Source organism: Vidua macroura, chromosome 4 (genome assembly GCF_024509145.1).
Source record: "Vidua macroura isolate BioBank_ID:100142 chromosome 4, ASM2450914v1, whole genome shotgun sequence".
Lineage (NCBI taxonomy): Eukaryota > Metazoa > Chordata > Aves > Passeriformes > Viduidae > Vidua > Vidua macroura.
In genome coordinates, this window is record NC_071574.1 from 29,246,221 (window position 1) to 29,264,264 (window position 18,044).

An 18,044-nucleotide genomic window follows, 5' to 3' on the forward strand; every position below is an offset into this window, starting at 1 on the left:
AAACGAACTGGTAAGACTTGAAACCTTGCTGGCAGCCTCACTAGAAAAACTCATATGAGTGCTGACTGTCATTTTAACCCTAATCTCCATTTTCTGTTTCTCATCTCAGCAGTAGCTGCATCCAGCGACCAGAGCCAGATTCCTATAATTGTTGTGTCTGTAACAGTGGGAGTCATTCTGCTGGCTGTTGTTATCGGTTTCCTTCTCAGCGGAAGGTAAGAGAAGAAGCTGTGTATTTATACTTCTTCAACTTTTGTAATAACTTTTATCTGACCAGCTGATTAGTGTGATTTAGGCAAAAGCAGCATGTGAACAAAGCTGTCAAGCGGTAGCACTGTAAAACAGCACGAGGGTGGGCTGATTGATCTGTTTGGATAAGCAGGAATGACAAAGGCACTCTCACAGATGTAGTTCACTTCCCAATGATTTTCATCTGTCTATAAGCTGGCCCTGATTATTTCACTTGATTCTCACAGGACTGTTTTCACATTCCTTTAAAAGTAAGCAGAACATGTTATTACAGGTAAAATATCTTCACCCCCATATGTTTGTACTCAGAGCTTGCAACGGACTTTCCTCACAGAGAAAGCATAACTTCAGGAAAACACTTGCAAAGAAAATGAGAATAAAGCCACTGAAATGGCCAAATGCCCCACATTTTGGTCAGATCTGGATTTCATTTCTCATGTGTACGGTACTAATGTGTTCCCCAAGCATTAGTAAATCATACAGAGAGCTTCCCCCACAGAGGGAGACGCTCTGCCTCAAACCATCCCATTGACTTCTCATGTGCTTAAACATAGGCAAGTGATGAAAGCCTGGACTATACCATCTTTGACAACTCTAATGGAAGTTGATGGAATTTTTTGATGAACAAGAGATTGTGGTACTGGGGCAAAATCTGGCTTGTATCAGGATAAGTTTGTACTGCAACATTAAATTTTTTTGGCAGCCAGCATGGAAGGCACTTTTTTCATTTTCTACATGTATATTAGTACCTTTTTTTTCAGTGGCAGTAGTCAAACAGTGCGACGTCCTTCATGCATATGTGAAGTACGCCAAGCAACGTGAAGGACTCCACAAAGCAATGTGAAGTACATGTACTGATAAGGCTGAATTTGTTTTCAGTGCAAAATAAACATTTATGCTTCTAAGGTACCCATCAGCCCACGTTGCTTTTACTATACAGGTCTGTCCTAAGCTTAGGTCTAGCAAGGTGGCTGTGAGTTACAGGATATTGCAAACATTAAGAGATGCTATAGATGCAGAGGAACTGCACTGAACTTGTTGGTTGAGGGTCTTATTTCCCAGAGGAGGTAAGGTATCAGACTGCAAATGCAGAGCAGAGAAATCCTGCCAGGCTGAGCAACTCTGTCCCCAGGCATAAGGCATCCGTGGAAGGACACGGACACAGTTATTTCCTGTCTTGAAAGGTAAGTGTACTGCCAGACTCATCTCCAGTCAAGGTCAGAGACTGACAGTCTCTTCCAGCTCAGCTGCTTGAGCTCCTGTTGTCTGCTTTGACTGACTTGTTGGGCTTAAAAATGGAAAAGTAAATGCTCCTGTCTGCATGAGAAGCATGCAGCAGCAGAGGGAGGATGGGGTGAGGGGTGTGAGTCAATGGCTACAGGCAATTCACACCAGGGCCTACAGGAAAGCTATAGTCAAAAGACTTGGCTCTGAACACTCTAGGCAGAATTCAAGTCTCTCCTTAAAGGCTAGAGGTTATTGAAATTCCTCTTCAGTCAGAGCAGGTGGATGTGAACCTTGGCTTCCTCCAGCCTGGATGTGTGCTTGTATTGGTGCAAACAGGAGAATGCATGTGTGACTGTAGGGAAGCTGTGGATGTAACCTGGCACCTCTGCGAGGAAGAGGAGGGTGAGTGACAGCTAGAGAAATGTATGTCCCTCTCTGGCCATAGGGAATCACAGCTGTGTGGTTGCCAGTAGCTCCTGCTTTTCCCACAGTCACTGGCAAAGGCTCAGTATCCCTCAGAGGAGGATGTACCTTTGCAAAAGTCTCCTTTTCACTGCTACTCTCTCTAGTCTCAGCAAGCAGTTGCAAACCCTGAGCCATTTGTCGGCAGTTCTCATTAGTTACATCTTTCTGTCCTCTTGCCTATGTGCTTTCCAGGATGTGCTTCCTCTTAGCTCTTTATCTCTTGGCATGCTTATGAAAGCCCTTGTCTCCTTTGGCTAGAGTTTTATTGCTGCCTCTGCTGCTACCTTAATCCTCCTACCTTGTACTCACGCTTCCCTCTGCGGACCCCAGGGCAGCTGCAGGTTTTTGGGACATTTTCCATGGTGCCACGCTGGACGTCTGGGAAGGGTAGGCACAGGAGCTGAGCTCTTCATCCGTTTTTGTCTTTTCTACCTTTTCCCTAACTGAAAAGACCACAGTCCTTCATTTGGAGCTGGTAGAGAAGCCTCCCACACCAACGTTTGGTCCATTATTAGAAAATTGACTTCAAAACCACAGGACTTCTCTGCCAATTTGACTTCCCATGAATTTTAAAGCCAGTCTAGTACACTGAGTGACTTGTGAGAACGGCAAAATATACCCCAAAAATCCAGAAAGCTGACAGACAATTTGAAACTAAATAAAACAAAGAAATTGCTCTGGTTTGGAGGAAAGCAGAGATGCCAGGGAGATGTGTTACTTGTGCTGCTTTGCCTTGGATATGGATTCAAGACAATTTGTGGAGTAACGCTCCTGCTGTGACAGCAGGGACAATAAACATGTTCCAAGTCATGGGATAATCCCTTTCTGAAGCAGTTAACCTGTTTCTGGGAGATGTTTTCCTATTAAACCTCTGGAGTGATTGTGTTGTTCCAGTGCCTGGTTCCAGGGGGTTGCATTTTCTTTCCTAATTCTTTCCTGTATTTGCCATTAGGAAAACAGCTATTTTGAACTCCAGCTGGAATCACTACTGCTTGCCACACCAAGCAAGCTGTGTAAAGTCCAGGCTCTGTCTTTTCTGTTGATGTAAGAGAGCAGGAGAAGGAGAAAAACCATCTTGTTCTGCCGCACTGAGGATGTAGCCTGTCCAGCTCTTGCAAATAGGCTACATTGTGCTGGCTTCAGGGTGCTCCCAGGTCCCTGAGAGGCCCTCAGGACATTCCTCCCTAGGATGCTGTATGGCACCTCTTTGCACCTACCCTCCCAAGTCCCAGGCTGCAGCAAGCGCAGGCAGTTCTGTGGTGTGAAGTGATTGTCATCCTGCTCTTGGCAGCTCTGAGAGGAGTTTCCAGTCACAGGGCTGAGGAGTTTGCTGGAGTCTGCAGGCTTTTTATTTTTTGCTAGGCTCCCAAAGGCAGTACCACACCTTTTCCCCTTTTTTTTGTTTTCAAGTCTCTGCTGTTTTCTCACTTCTTTTGAATGAATACATGTAACAGCTTGGCATTTCCCGTTGGCAGCTGGCCCTAAACCAAAGGTCAGCTGAACAGTAGTCGTGGTGGCATTTCCACATGTCAGCGTCCATCTGTGGAAATGCACTTTGCGTCTGAAGCTGGAGATTCCTGGGAATTTGAATCTCAGTGTGCTTTGCCCTAAACAATTAAGCTGCATTTCAGAGCTGATTTACTTGCAGATGCTCCAGAAAATTTCCTGTAAATAACATGTCCTCTGACCAAGGTCATAAATGCCAAGCCAAATAGCTGATCACTTTTTTAAGTTATCCTCCTCCTTGCATCAAGGACATATTAATAATACAACAATTGCGATTACAAATCAAAGAGATTCACTAAATCAGACTGTAGTTGTCTCAGCATAAAAAAGTTAAGTGGATTGAAAATCTATTATTAAACCAGCTACAAGTATTTAATTAAAGAACACAGAGTTGTTACTATCTCTGTTTTGTTAGGATTATGTGTTCTCAAAAGTGTGGTGCATTTTACAGATAGAACAAATCTATAAATTTTGCTTTCCTAGCAATGTGTGAATTAGATGTCTGTTACCATTACTGTTCCTGACTGAAGTATGTATTAATCTAAAATCATTACTTTGTTCTAAGTCTGTCAGACAATCCAGTTACAAAGATCTTTGTACTCCGTCTCACAGGGAGCAGTAAAGTGCCTCAGTTTTTGTTGTGTGGCATCAGTCTCTTTCTCCCTACAAACTGAGGTAAAGAGCCAGATTTTCAGCTGGGGAATAGACCAACTGCTCCAGAGAAGTACCTCTCTTTTGTCCTTCAAACCCAGCCCTCTTTGCAAAACAGACAAGGTCTTAGGGTGAGTGTTAAGAGACTGCTGGTCCCTCCAGTCCCCCAAGCTTTCAAACTTCATAGCACTAAACAAAAATATGAGCTTTTACAGAGTAAAGTGGGGAAGATATTAGGTCAATGCTGTGCATGTTTGCAAAAGCTGTTCAAAACAGCCAAGTCAACTGTGCATTTGCATTTATAGCCAACTACCCATTATGGATGACCTTTCCATCTCAAGTGATCTTCCAAATAACCAGAGGGAGCTTTTCATAGAACTTAGGAGGGAAAAAAAATGAAGCAACAAAAAACTGTTCCTCACCCTGTGTCATGCACATACAGAAAGTCTCCTTCTGGCAAGGAGCTAGCCTTTGAAAGACAAAGCAAAGACAAATCTTGCCACTTGGGTATTGGCAATTAGAGGCTCTTACAGCAGCCTATCCATCCTTGACCTTAGTTGATTTAGACTTTTAAATATCCCTGCCTGTGGTGGCAGAGGGCTACTTTCTGGACACAAGTATGTGCATCTTGTTAAAAAATGACTTTCAGGGAATAGAGAGGATGAAAGACTGTGGTGTTTATCCCAGGTCCTGAGAGAGTGTTTACAACCTTCTGTGATGTGGAAGGTCAAAATGGAAGAATTTTTCCACAGCCTCCCCCCATCCTATTTTCCAAGTTGTGCCAGGGCTTAAAATAGTTTGCTTTTTCAATATTTCCGTAGGAAATGGGAGACAGTCTATAGATAATGGTTTTCATAGAGAATTTTTCCAGCATGAGTCACAATTTTTGTTAGTTGGGACATTTTAAAGGATTTTATCTCTACATTCTTGCCTGCTTTTCCTTCTTCCTGCAGGACATTGTCTCCTGTGATTTATAGGCACTTTATTATGCTGCCTACTGCCAAATATTCCCCACGATTCACCTGACAAGAGGAAGGATTTTGTTGAGGAAGCTACTGCTCTGCCAAGTCAAAATTCCCATCCACCAAGAGCAGGCAGGGTCTGGTCCTACTTCTGTTGTGGTCAAGGTTTTTACTACTTCCATCCTACTTAGAGCCTCTTTGCTGGTACATTTTCCCAGAGAGGAAATGGTTACACTGTGCTGGTGTACAGTAGTGCTCTCTGAAGGGAGAGTGCTCCAGTGCACCCTTCTGCACAGGGTCATACCTTCCTAGAGCCTGTGTGGAAATCTGCTGCCCATGGCACCCGTCTCTAACATCCTGTCAAGATCAGCTTGGCAAATTTGGCTGCTCCAATCCCTCATTCCTCTTCTATTCTAAACACTTTTTGGTTTAGTGCAAACTCGCCGGGCTCCACAAGGCAGTCTATGCTCTGCAGTCTCAAGACGGGTTTAAGGACCCAGGCTAATCTGCCTTTGGATGACTTTGGCCCAGACAGAAGGTGAGAGTTGACCAAATCTGTAACTAAGCTCCAAGTTATTTCTGAGTTCCTGTGGCAGTGGCCAAGGGAATGGGCTGGAAGGACTGTGATGAACAGATAAGCAACTGGCATAAGCTTTGTCTGAGCAGGGAAAATGGGGGCTAGTGCAGCAGTAAGTGACAAAACCTCCTCGCCTTCTTGCAGGTGATTTGTTTGATGGATTGTGCAAGTCCTGTTTCCACTTGGAGAAGGGAGCTGAGATGCCCTTCAAGCTGGAATTTGTAGCAGCTTGAGGCCTGCTGAGCACCCCTTGTGTATGTAATCTTTGAAAGTGGGATTTTACAGTGTCTTCTCTTGACTGTGGAGTAGGTAGAGAATGAAGAAGGAAGTCAGACTCTTGTCCTTCTGCACTTCTGAATATGTGGATGTTTCACGTGCTTTGAAAGCAGGAGCGTGACCTCTCCTGGGGCTTCACCATGTAGCGGCACTTGCCCTCTTGCCTAGGAAAAAGGTTATCTCTGCTTTCTTATGTCTTAGACATAGAAAAGTATAATTCCAAAAGTCTTTCCAAGTGCAATTCCTTTCCCTGAAGACATTGCTTTCCTTCCCCATGGTGACTGCATAGCTGTCATCTGCTTGGCCTTCTGCATTCTCAGTTTTTCTCAAACAGTGCAGAGAGACGTTTTAAAGTATGAGCTAGGATAGCTTATCAGGAAGAGCAGGTGACTCCTTAAACATTCTTATATTTTGGGACAAAGTGGGAATATATTCCTAGCAGCTCACAGTGTGTAATGGTACTTCTCTCATGTTTAGAGCAAGCACGTTGACTCTGGAATTGCTAGGTGTAGCGCTGGCCTCCTGACCTGGAGATGCAGGAAGCAATCATTACCATCACTCAAGGCTGTATGAAGGATTAGAAAAATCTTCCCAGGCACCCTCAAGTATTTCAGTCTCTAATTGCAAGCCTCTGAAGAACATCCCATTAGAACAGCTTATTAAAAGCAACAAATGAGACTTCCATTTATCATGATTCCAAGACTTCAGCTTATAACTCTTAAAAGCCACATCTATATATGGCAGAGCCTCTCTGAATTCTATCTAGCCATTAAAAATGTAGTTTAATTCAAAATGCTCTCTGGGTCATCTGCAGACTTGTGGTAAATTAATTACATTAATTGCAGGCACAGTTGCCGGGGCCCATGATATATATACATTTCATTAACCAAACCCAGGGTTTGAAACAATGCCAAGAGTGTTGATAAGTGCTTCTCGCACAGTTTTATTAAAGTTTGGGCTCTGGACAGTTGGGTTTGCAAACCATATAAGCTTTGTGGGGGTCACCTTATCTAGAACAGGAGGAGTGTTGTCTCTGTGTGCCTGAGATAGCTGAAAGGAGCAGAGTTGGGCTGGCCAGGGAGCAGGGCAATGTCAGCAGGCCACAGAGCTCCTGGAGGTGTCACTGCGGCTGCAGGCTCCTCTGCTTTTTTTTTTTTTCCCCATCTGCAGCCCTTTCCTTGAAGGCAGGGCTAGAAGCAGGTGTCACACCTTGTTTCAAGCAAGCCTGGCTTTCGGAGATGGTGTCGCCTCAGAGCCTGTTCTTCCCCAGCCAAGGGGATTTAACGCTGCAGGTGTTTTCTCAATAACTTTTGCTGTTACGTGGACATGTCATCTGTTATCCTGCAGAAGATCAGAGAGGCTCCTGACCAGTAGCAGTCCCCACTAGCTCTCCTCATACTTTGTGAGTTGATTCAGTGAGGTTGGAGGAGACTTTGCAGATAAAATTGATGTATGCAGTGCTTGGTTCAACTCTGCTCTCCAGTATAGGTCAGCTTGCCCTAGCTGTATTCCATACTAAAACCCTAGAGAAGTCCAGCTGTATTTCATTAAAAAGCATTTTAATCTTATCCATAGCATTTGATCTTGTGTGGAAGGCTTTTGTTTTCAGCTCCTCAGTTTCTAGACTAAGAAAGCCCTGCAGGAAAGGAGATGGGAACTGGGCCCCTCCTAGAAGCCTTCAGGCACCCAAATCCGATGGCCACAAGATGCATGATGGCTTTGCATGAGTTTAACATCAGTTTATTTGCCTCAGGATTTTTATCCTGCCAAATCAAGCCATCCTTTTAACACCAGTAGTAATAAATCTTCCTTTGTCCTGACTGTTCAGACCAATTAGTAAGTTCACTTACCTATCCAAGTGCTCTGTGGACCGGAAAGTGAATTTTATTGTCTGCTGATCCTGTTTAGTTTATTTCTAAGCACTTTAGATTTCCCCTAATGCTAAACCTCAGAGTACTTTGACCACAAGTGCACAGCTGATGGGTTTGTAGGAGCAAGGCTGCACTGAAGTACATTTCTCTTGCACCTGAACATTTGTTTTTTACTCTGTATAAAGAGAGTGAGATCTGAAGTGCTCTGGATTCAGTGCAGGGAACTGATTTCGTCTCAGAGCAGCCCTGTTGCTGATGAGGTCATAAAGAGTTTTCTTTGTTCAGGGAAACATTGAGCTCTTTTCATTTTAAGGAAGCAATTTCTTTTCAGGTTAATTGAACAGTTGTTTGGAAAACTTTGACTTTGCATGCTGAGTGGTGTGGAGGTGTGGGAAGGTTTGGTGGCAGCAACCATTAGAAAATGCCTGGGGGAAAAGGGCCTCCTAGCTGAAACATAAACTAAAGGGTCACAACCAGACTGATCTTCTGGAGATGCACCAGTTCCCTGCACTCAAATCCTGCAAAGTTAAAGGAAGAAAATGGCAAAATTGACTCAAGATATATAGCGCTTTGGTTTCCTTTGTGTACCTTTGTTTTGGATCTCTGGTGCCTTTGTTTTGGATCTACGGAGTAGGTTAGTGAAGGCTGATCTGCTTCCATATTAGTATGATTGAACAAGCTGGGACATTATGAAAAGAGAAAATATTGTTAATTATAGCTAGAGATATTGGCATTGCTGTTTAGAAAATTTTAGCAAGTTGTTTTGCTGATGCAAAAGGAGCTTAGAAGACATTCTTCACCAGTTTTAATTTAAGTAAGCACATAATCCAGTGTATAATTCTGTAAATCATTGCATGCCTGAAGTTATTTTGCATCATAATTTAAGGCAATGCAGTTGTAGAATGTTAATTTTGTCTAAATAAACTATTTTTATGTATTTAGGCATTGTAAGTCATACATAAAAATCTGATGTGCACAGGATTTTTTTCAAGAATGACTTGTTGTGATGACTGAGGAGAAACAAAGAGAAGAGATCTTCAGCTGACTTTAATTGGAGTATACCTGCACCACTGGGCTCCTGCTTGTACTGAAGTCCTTCCTGTTGTTTCTTCTGCACTATCTTAATAGATTTGGTAACAGAAAAATTGTCTGTGCAAGTTCTCTGACAAGGATAAAGGGCAATTACTGAGGTGCAGCCAGCATTGGGTTGAGAACTGATGCCAGGCAAACCTATAGTCTGATTAAAATAATGGCTGAGCAGCCTTCAAAGGCAAGCTGTGCCTGCATGGAGTGCCTTTCAGCTCACCGTATTTTGAGTTTATTTAGGCTGAATGCTCTCACAAGGTCCTGCTTCTGCAGATACCTAACGTGTGCAAAGCTTTGCTGACACAAGGAGGTGCAGAAAGGGCTCTGTGAGTACATGCACAAAGATCTGCAAAAGCAGGGCTCGTATTCATCCAGTGCTTTTCCTTTTTTAAAGGCAATTGTAATTGTACTACATGCACACTTGTGGAAAAAAATCACTTTGCCTGCTTCAAGTTTAAGCACATGGGTGGCCCCATTAATCCTGACGGTGGTACTCCAGTACTGGAAGCACATGGTTAATTGCTTTACAGCAGCAGGATCTAGACACTCTCCCCAAGGCATGTTTCACCAACAATAGCATATGCCATGACATTTTTGCAGCCCAGGGTGTTCAAGTCCAAATAATAAATGCAAATAAGAAGGAAGAAAATGCATATAGAAATGTTGTGAATGTATTTGCACCTTGCCAGGGCAGTGGGATTATTCCTTATCCTGGGCCTTTTTGTTTGCTTTTCAGTTGCTGCGATCATGGCTGTGGGTGGGCTTCTTCTCTGCGTGCTGTTGCCTATCCGAGCCTAACATGGTCAGTGTTCCCACCCGTGCTGGCTCCTACTTCGTGTCCTCCGTCCATGTTTTCTGTGCACAGTCTGCCTCTCCCTTCCTTTCTTGTATTGGCCTGGAAATCACTTTCTCATCTGATCTCTGTACCCAGCTTGTCTATCCCAACAACTGCAAATAGTGTGACCTGAAGCAGAGTGTATCTTCAGCAAGAGCAGGGATCTCGGGGGCAAAAGCCCGCTATGCTATGCCATGATCAGTCCAGACACTGCAGCAGGTGTCTGATAAAACACCATGTATGCTGGACACCCATCGAGTCCTGCTTCTTGGCATCCAAAGGGGCTGGGGGGAGGAAATGTGCCCCCAGAGGAGGCAGGCATAGGCAGGAGCAGAAAAGTATTTATTTGGTGGCATGTGACATGCATGTCAGTGGAATGAAGTGTATGTCATGGACATACATGGCAGTGTATGATATACACAGCAATGACATGGTGCTGCTTGCCCCGGATATGCTCCAGCAGCAGTGGACATATCTTCGCGGGTGTCCTGAGGTGCGTGTCCATGCTGCATGCTGTCTTGTTCTGCCACCGTCTGGGCTGCCTCACCACTTTCTGCTCTCCTGTACTCTCCCTTCTTTTCTAACTGGTCAAAGGAGGGTGATTTTAATTTCTGTTGGTTTGACTGGATGCAAATTGAGTTGCTTCCCAAAGAAGAATCAACTGTAATATTTGTGTGGGCAGAGATCTTCCTAAGTTTCCTAAGAGACACATGTAATCACCATCCCCATCAGATAGCTGATAGAGACCACAGAAGTTCTGAGACATCCCACATGCATTGTTAAGCTGGGAAATTTTCTCAGCATAGCTGGTGAGAGGTGTGGAACTCTTCTGCTGTGTTTTCTGGGGGATGCTGAGGCTTTGCATGGCGGTTGCTGGGTCATGGTGCAGTTCCTTGCTGTGGGGCACAGCAGTCACTAAGGTGGACCATTTTTGGGTCCTCCGGTGCTGTACTTTTTATTCTGGTGGAGGAGGAGTTTGGATTTTGGTTTTGGTTTTGGTTTTTCTCCCTGGTGGAGCGTTTTTTACTCGTTTTTTTGTGACTTTTCAGTGCTTAAGAGCAGATTTAGCAAGCAAGGATGCTCAGCTCCAAGTGTGTGCCTGTAAAAAGCTGCTCTTGTGTGTGGACCACTGTTTTGGCAATGATTGCTCTGAAAGAAAACCTTGCAGTACTTCTACTGTCTGTCATGCCTGTGGTACCAGTGCACGAGGCAGTCCCTTGCTGCAAGTCATGCTTCTAATGTCCTCAAGCAAGGCCCCCAACTGGAGGATGACTGCAATGGAAAATAGTTCTCAGAGAAGACCAGGATTGGACTGGATGGCTGTGAAGAAGAGAGACGCAAAAGGAAAACTTGGCTGACCTGGAAAACACCCTCTGCAGGTTTCCTCCTAAGGTGCAAGGAGACTAAGGTGGCAGCAGGCTGGGAGGGGGAAATGGGAGAAGTTACTTCAAGGCACAGATGCCACTGGCTCTGCTGTGGAAAGGCATGACAAGCTCTTTAGAGAGATTTATGGAAATCACTTCAGAGGAAGCTTCCTGCAAGAAGGGAAAATGGTATCTTGTTTAAAGTATTTTTAATTGTTCTGGCAGGGGTTTAGGAAAGCAGGGAGTCATTCAGTGCAAAGGCAGGGAAGGACTAAAGGCTAAAAATACCACTGCTGGATTTGTGAAACTTCCTTTATAGGGCATCCAAGTTAATCAGAGGTCAAATACAGGGCCACACAAGTGTAGAGGGGGACAGCAGTGCTGGGAAAGCAGCTAAGAAGATTGTGAGCCTGCAGCCCTTTGGAAGGGAATCTGCCCTGTTCCTCTCAGGCCAGTCATCTCCTGTATCTCCTGAACTGAACTAAAGGTCTTTGCTTGTCATCGCCAGACCTTTTATTGCTCTTTTGATCTTGTGCAAGAGGAAAGTGAACAGAAAAATGGAAAGCAACTTCCAGTATAGAAGCTGTTCCGTTTACACCAGTCCCTTGAGTATTCTCTGGTTTTGATACTGAATTTATCCTAGGATTGCAAGCAGCAAAGGCAAATGCTGAACACAGACTAACATCATGAGTGGTAGTCTTTTGCCTCTGGCTCTCAGTATCAGTGTTGTCTATTAAGGATAAAGCTATTGTTTCCACACATGAGCTGAGGCGACGGGATCTTGGCCAGATGGAGAGATCCATGTTTGTTTGTTCCTCTGCATGGAACACGATCCTGCACTGCAACACGTATGCAGCTTTATTGCTTTAACATCTTGGAACAAATAGTCTGAAATAAGCGCTAACCCCTTGTAAACAATAACCTTGCAGTCCTTGCAAACCTCCTGTAAAGTGACAGCTTGAGATGGGTTTGAAGCATTCCTCTAAGTTGATTTATTGTAAAAGACATGCTTCTGAGTGAAGGTGTCACTCCTGAAAAAAAAAGTCTTTTGTCTCTGTTTCAGAGAAGTGCATATGCTTCGTTTATCTCATATTTGAGAGATTAAATGCATGTGTAAGTCTCTGCAAGTCTGGGATGAGAGATTGCATGCTGCTTCAAGGCACAACCTGTTTGATGGTACTGACTGCACCTGGCAAGGTGAAGTCCCTTTCCTCATTAGGGATGTGTCAATGCTGTCCCCACCTGCATTTCCAGTAATACCTTGGCTGTGTGCTGAAATGCTTTGGCCTAGGGCTTGACATCCGAGGTCCGGGTTCACAGTCCCCTGGCTGTGTCTTGCCTGGGCTGTGACCAGAATGGTGGCCCTAGCTAGGGAGATGAAAACTCTTTCCCTTGGGCATTCTGTGGTTTTCAGGGGAATGCCTCGAGTGGCCAAAGGGACACACACAACCCAGCAAGGGTATCCTGAAACACAGGGCAGAAACAAAAGAATCTCCATCAGTCCAGGGAGAGCAAGCATCTTTCTGCCTCACTTTGTGAAGGATTTTTCTTTGTGAATTGCCTTCTGTCATGCAAGGTAGTGGGCATTGGTTTCCCGGCTGGATTGTTCATCTTTCTACCTGTCCATTTTATATTTTATGAACCTATATAGGGATCATTTTATAACTTCACTTTTATAATCTGCTCCATAAATATTTTACAAGCTGCCTGCCAATCTGCAAGTAGTTTTTAAATAAGACATGATGCCTTAAGAATATTTAAAGTATCACTTTTCTTTTTACCTCTGATACTTTTATTGAAAAACACAGAGCTCTGCAAGGAAGGCATCTGTTTTCCACATAGAGAAACTGGGACAAACCCACAACAGGAGTAAATGAATTGAGATTCAGGTGTGCTGCTGAATTACGTTAACTCTTTGGCTGAGTGTCTCCAGCTCAGTGGGAGATGAAGCGAGTGTCAGGATCTTTATGCTTCTGCTGTGCTTGATACAGAAAAGATATAGGAAATCTATGGTTTGTACAGTGATAATAAACTAGAGAATGAGTCCTCCATCAGAGCTCTTGACTCACAGCTTAGCCAATAAATATTAAGAGCAAATGCACATGCAGAAATGGATTATTCCACAAGCAATTGAGAGCTTTTTTTTTTCTCCCAAAATATATTGCAAAGCCGCAATATTTAGATACTGTGATTCACCAGTAAGATTCATAAAGTGACTCTGAACTGTTAACCTGAAATTACAGATTTTTATGCAATTTAGTTGGGAAAGAAAGAAGAAAAAATTGCTTGTGTGTGTTATTTAAAGCATCTGAAGGTCAAGAATGGAAGAAGCGCAGTTTGGCCCCAGTCAGCCATACTCTGGGTAGTTTGAGAAAGTGTGCGAAGGGCACAAATGATAGCAGGTTTTGCAGCAAGCTTTATTAGTGACACCCAACTGTTGCTTGACAGTCACAGTCCACTAGCTGCCATTTCACTTTGATGTGTCTTGTCAAGGCTTGTTTTAACGATGCTTCAGGCTCCCAGAGTGTGATTTCGTATGCTGATGTGATGTGCTGCTGAATGTGTTACCCAGCTCGAGAGAAAGGGCCAGCTGCAGCCAGCTGGTTTGCGTTGGCCCTTGGAGTGTGTCCCTGGGCAGTAAAACATGGACTGCTGTGCAGCAAGGTGTACTTGGATTACTCTGTGTAGGGGATGGCGTCTCTCTGTCGTTTATGGTCAAGGAATCAGGAGATGCAGGTTGTAGAAAGGATAATGTTAGAAAAGCATTTTTACAGGCAAAGTGCTCTAAAGCTGAGGAAGAGATAAGGGCATTTGCTCCAAAAATCAAAACAGAAGAAGTATCAGATATATGCTTTTGGTAGAAGGATGAATATTTGTAATATTTGTGTATTTGTAAAAGGCAGACTGAGTCATATGCCTCCATCCAGAAAAATTAGTTCTGCAGAAAGCTGATGTAACTTTGGCAACTTGCAGCAGAAAAAATTGGGGTTGCCAGAAGTGAGACTTGATACTGAGACTCATCTCTGTATTTAGTTAAATGGGAGGTCGTATGATGAAGAAGAAGAATCCATTCTCACCAAGGGTTTGTGAACACCAGAATGTGCTTTGAAATGACCCTTACTCCCAGGATCTCCATGTACACCTGGTGCTAAGGTTTTGAGTTAATTATGCAGGACCCCATCTCAGGAAATGGCGCTGCTGCTTTTAGAGCAAGGCAATGAGCACTGACACGCAGATAACTGAGCCACATGTCTGGGCACCTCAGTGCTGTTCTTGTGGGGTTTGCATTCAAAATGTTATGGTCTCAGCTTCGTTGCTGCTGCTGAAATCATGCCCTGCATGTATAGCCTGGCTGTTTATGAAGTGCAACCTCTTTATCTCCCTGCCTGCATCCCCAGACTGCCTGCCAGCCCTCCCTTGTCTTCTTGATCCATTCCCCCGTGCTTGCACAACCTTTGCAGTCTCTTTTTCCTTCCTCTCCCTGTAGCACGGGTCTCCTTTGTCCCCAAGGTAAGCTTCCTCTTCCCTGGAATAGCCCCAGAAGCTCATGTTGCTTTTCCCCTCCTCAGCTGTCCAGCATCCAGCTCTGCTCAATGAGTCCAGTCTGAGTCCAGCTCAATGGTGGGGTCTCATTGTGTCCGGGCTTTTGTCTGTAATTTTGATCATTTCACCAGTGCCAGAATCCTATAGCCGAAAGCTGCTTGGCCCCTTGCATCTGGGCAGACAGCAGTTCCCTGTAATAGGACTTCATGCTGAGGGCATGTTTCATGCAGATGCCTGTGACTGCCTCCTCCTAATTGCAGTTTTGTTCCTGCTAATCATATGCTTCTCCTTGCTGTGAGTGATGCTGGAGTGCTCACATGCCCCTAGCTCAAAAATCGCAGAAGCAATGGAAGAGAGGTTTCTCAGCTTTAAGTGGCTTCTTAGTGGCCTGAGGCTTTCTTTGAGGTGTGCCAGCTAGTGATTCCACTGCATGCTGGCTGGCTTGCAGGTGTCTGTTCCAGGTTTTTCATTCTACCAAGCAGTGTCCCTCAGTCTCATGTTCATGCAGTTGTCTGTAGGATGATCCAGTTCCTGTGTCCAGTTACGTTATCAGGTCCTTGGAAAGACAGGCATATATATGTGTATCCTACATATATCATCCTGTATTTTTAAATGTGTGTGTAGCAATTTTTCTTGCCTCTGCAGTTGTCCTGGGGCTTCCATGTGGTTGTCTAAGTGAAGCAGATCTCAGAAGTGCCACCAAAGCAGACAGTTAATGCAAAACTATCACCTAGAAAACCAATGAGAAGAATGAAGAGTCAGGGAAGAGCAACCAAAAACTAATAGGAGATTCCCTGGGGGAGAGAGAACTTCCATACAATTGTAGTTGCAACTCCATGGTAGTATTCAGAACTGTCCTTGCACTGTCTGGCACTAATGTGGGAGCAGGATAGGTCAGGCAGCTTGCCTTCTTCCATCTTTTTTCTGCTGGGCAGAGGAGATTCCATGAATGGCAGCTCCCCTGTGGAAAGACAGGAGATGTGCATGAAATGCTGTGCAGAGCCAACAATATGTAGGAGACACCTGAAGGCAGTGAGGCAACAGGTTTGGTTTTGCTTTGTTTTAAGCCATTATTTTGCATGTATGTAAGATGTTAATGTTTACACAAGGCCATTTTCTAAAATACTGTAATTTAAAGTTCTGTCCAAATGCACAGTGGGTGAAGGGGAGCATGCAAGACATACAACACAGTGCCTGCAAAAGCTCTGCAGTCCAGGAGATTTTGTTTCTGCAATTCCAGTGTTTCATCCCATTCCCTTTCATTGTCCTTCCTGTTCCTGCTTTCTTTTCTTCTTAAAAATAGCTGCATTAAATGTCAGTTAGAGTGGAGTTTTTTAGAGCATCTGTGGGATTTGGAAACACAAGTCCAATTGAAAATCTGTGGGCCTTGAGCCCTGAATCCCATTAGGAAAACTGCAACCAGTCTGATGAGCTAAAACTGGGACAGCAGCAATAGAGCCACTAGAGAGGTTGGGTTCGTCACTGCTCTGGGTTTTTGTGCACTGTATGATTCAAAGTAAAGAATGGAGTTCTGCCTTACCAAAGACAAAAATACTCTTCTGTTGTGTTTGTTGTTTTTTTTTTCCCAGGCGATGTGGCTATAGCAAGGCTAAGCAAGATCCAGAAGAAGAAAAGATGCATTTTCATAATGGCCACAGTGAGTAAAGGGCAAACATATATATGTGGTTTTGGCTTTCTGTGGTAATGAGAAATTCAACTGAGAGGTAGTTTTCTAAAAAAAAAATCTGCTTTTGCTGGTAATTCACAAAAGAATTGTTTGTGCAGTAGGTCCCCACCTGCCCCTGCTGCAAGCCCTACAGGGAACTGAAGATTTGAACAGTCCTTGTATGTGCTGAGCTATTCACACCTGTATGTTTGCACCAGATCATTCTAATGAGCCATTTCGGTTTGTTCCTCTGTCTTTGCTGTGTGAACCAAGACGTTATTAATTTTTTCTGCTCAGCACATAACAACTCAACATTTTTGTGGTCTGGATGCATCAGTCCAAAATACCTGTTTGAAACCTTTGCTTCACCCCAGGCAGCTGTGAGGACCGAGCCCACTGCTGCTCTTCAGCTTGGATGCCTCTTCAGAGGTGTGAGGAATAACACCTATTTCCTGCACCTCGGAAGCTTTCAGAAATGTTGTGTTAATGCCCTTGTATAGAAAACCCCTCTGCAGTGATGCTAGAAAGTAAATCTCGTGGTTGCTATCAGTCCTTCCTTCATCAAGAGCTGTGGGATCTGGGAATGGGTAGCAGTGAGGTGCCTTTTGGGGTGGAAAAGGCAAACACATTGTGAGTGAAAGTCAAATTTCCATTAGTGCTATGTAATGAAGGCAGCAGGAAGCAAATCAATTAAGAGCCACAGTGTAATGTAGCTGTCTCATTAGACTGATGAGCAATTCTTCATGTGAGTAGCCTTAATGATTGTCAAAACAAACTTATAATATGGATAATGAAAATACTTTTTCCCCTCTCAAGTCCTGGAGAAAAAGCCAGCTATTGATTATATTTATACTGATGCAACCCACAGGGTTTGTACTGCAAATATGCAGTTCTTTTAAATCTCAGTAACTCCATCTGAAATAACGTGGGCGATTGATTAGCTGATGTGTGACTGCTAGGGCATAATTTATTTCAGCTCTCCATCAACCCCCATCCATGCAGCTTGCTTTGCAAGTTACTCCTGTAACATTTTGCTATTTGTACTTTTCCTCCTGGTGTATCCTCTCTAGCTCCAGAAAGGAATTGTTCTACCAGACGCTGGACCAACTCATTACACAGCACCAAAAGGGATTTTTAGCTGCACATCATTCCAGCTGAGCACTCTTGTGCTTTTCTAAATATGCTGAAGTTGCACATATGTCACATATAAACTAAATGTCATTTTTCAAGAATGATACTCATTTTCACAATAGAAATAAATTTCCAGCAGAGCAGAGTGCAAGGGACAGGAGTTGTAATGCCCATTTTCCATGATGTCATGTGCCATTAAATGTGCTTAATTTGTGTTTGCAGTTAAGCTGCCTGGAGTGAGGACCTATGTTGACCCCCACACCTATGAGGACCCTAATCAAGCTGTCCACGAGTTTGCTAAGGAAATTGAAGCTTCATGCATAACCATTGAAAGAGTTATCGGAGCTGGTATGGAGATGCATTTCATGACTCTTTGCAACAAGAAAGGATTGGCTTTCTTAACATGAGAGATCTGGGAAGGGCCGTGAAATATTTGAACTGTTAGGTACCCTGCAAGTGAAGATGAGCATTTCCAGCTGAAGCTTGGGACAGACCTGTCATTGTCTGTGATTTTGAAATTCAGGAACTGAATTGAAAATTCAGAAAATTTCAGAAAATGGTCCAGAAAATGATCACAAATGGTCAGCTGAGCTATTTCAATGAATGCTAAGGGAAAGTAGTCACTTAAGTTTCAC

General features: G+C 43.8%; 1 protein-coding gene across 11 annotated transcripts in view; it reads left to right on the forward strand.

Moving 5' to 3' along the window:
• EPHA5 (EPH receptor A5) overlaps nt 1–18,044 on the forward strand; it is a 194,704-nt gene that overhangs the window by 149,247 nt on the left and 27,413 nt on the right. For 5 of the 11 annotated variants that reach the window (XM_053975281.1, XM_053975277.1, XM_053975285.1 and 2 more), the window contains 4 exons: nt 110–215; nt 9,607–9,672; nt 16,202–16,269; nt 17,632–17,757. In XM_053975281.1, coding sequence (XP_053831256.1) covers nt 110–215; nt 9,607–9,672; nt 16,202–16,269; nt 17,632–17,757 — 366 coding nt within the window. The remainder of the gene's footprint in view (nt 1–109; nt 216–9,606; nt 9,673–16,201; nt 16,270–17,631; nt 17,758–18,044) is intronic. The other 6 variants (XM_053975287.1, XM_053975278.1, XM_053975283.1 and 3 more) reach the window with 3 other exon arrangements.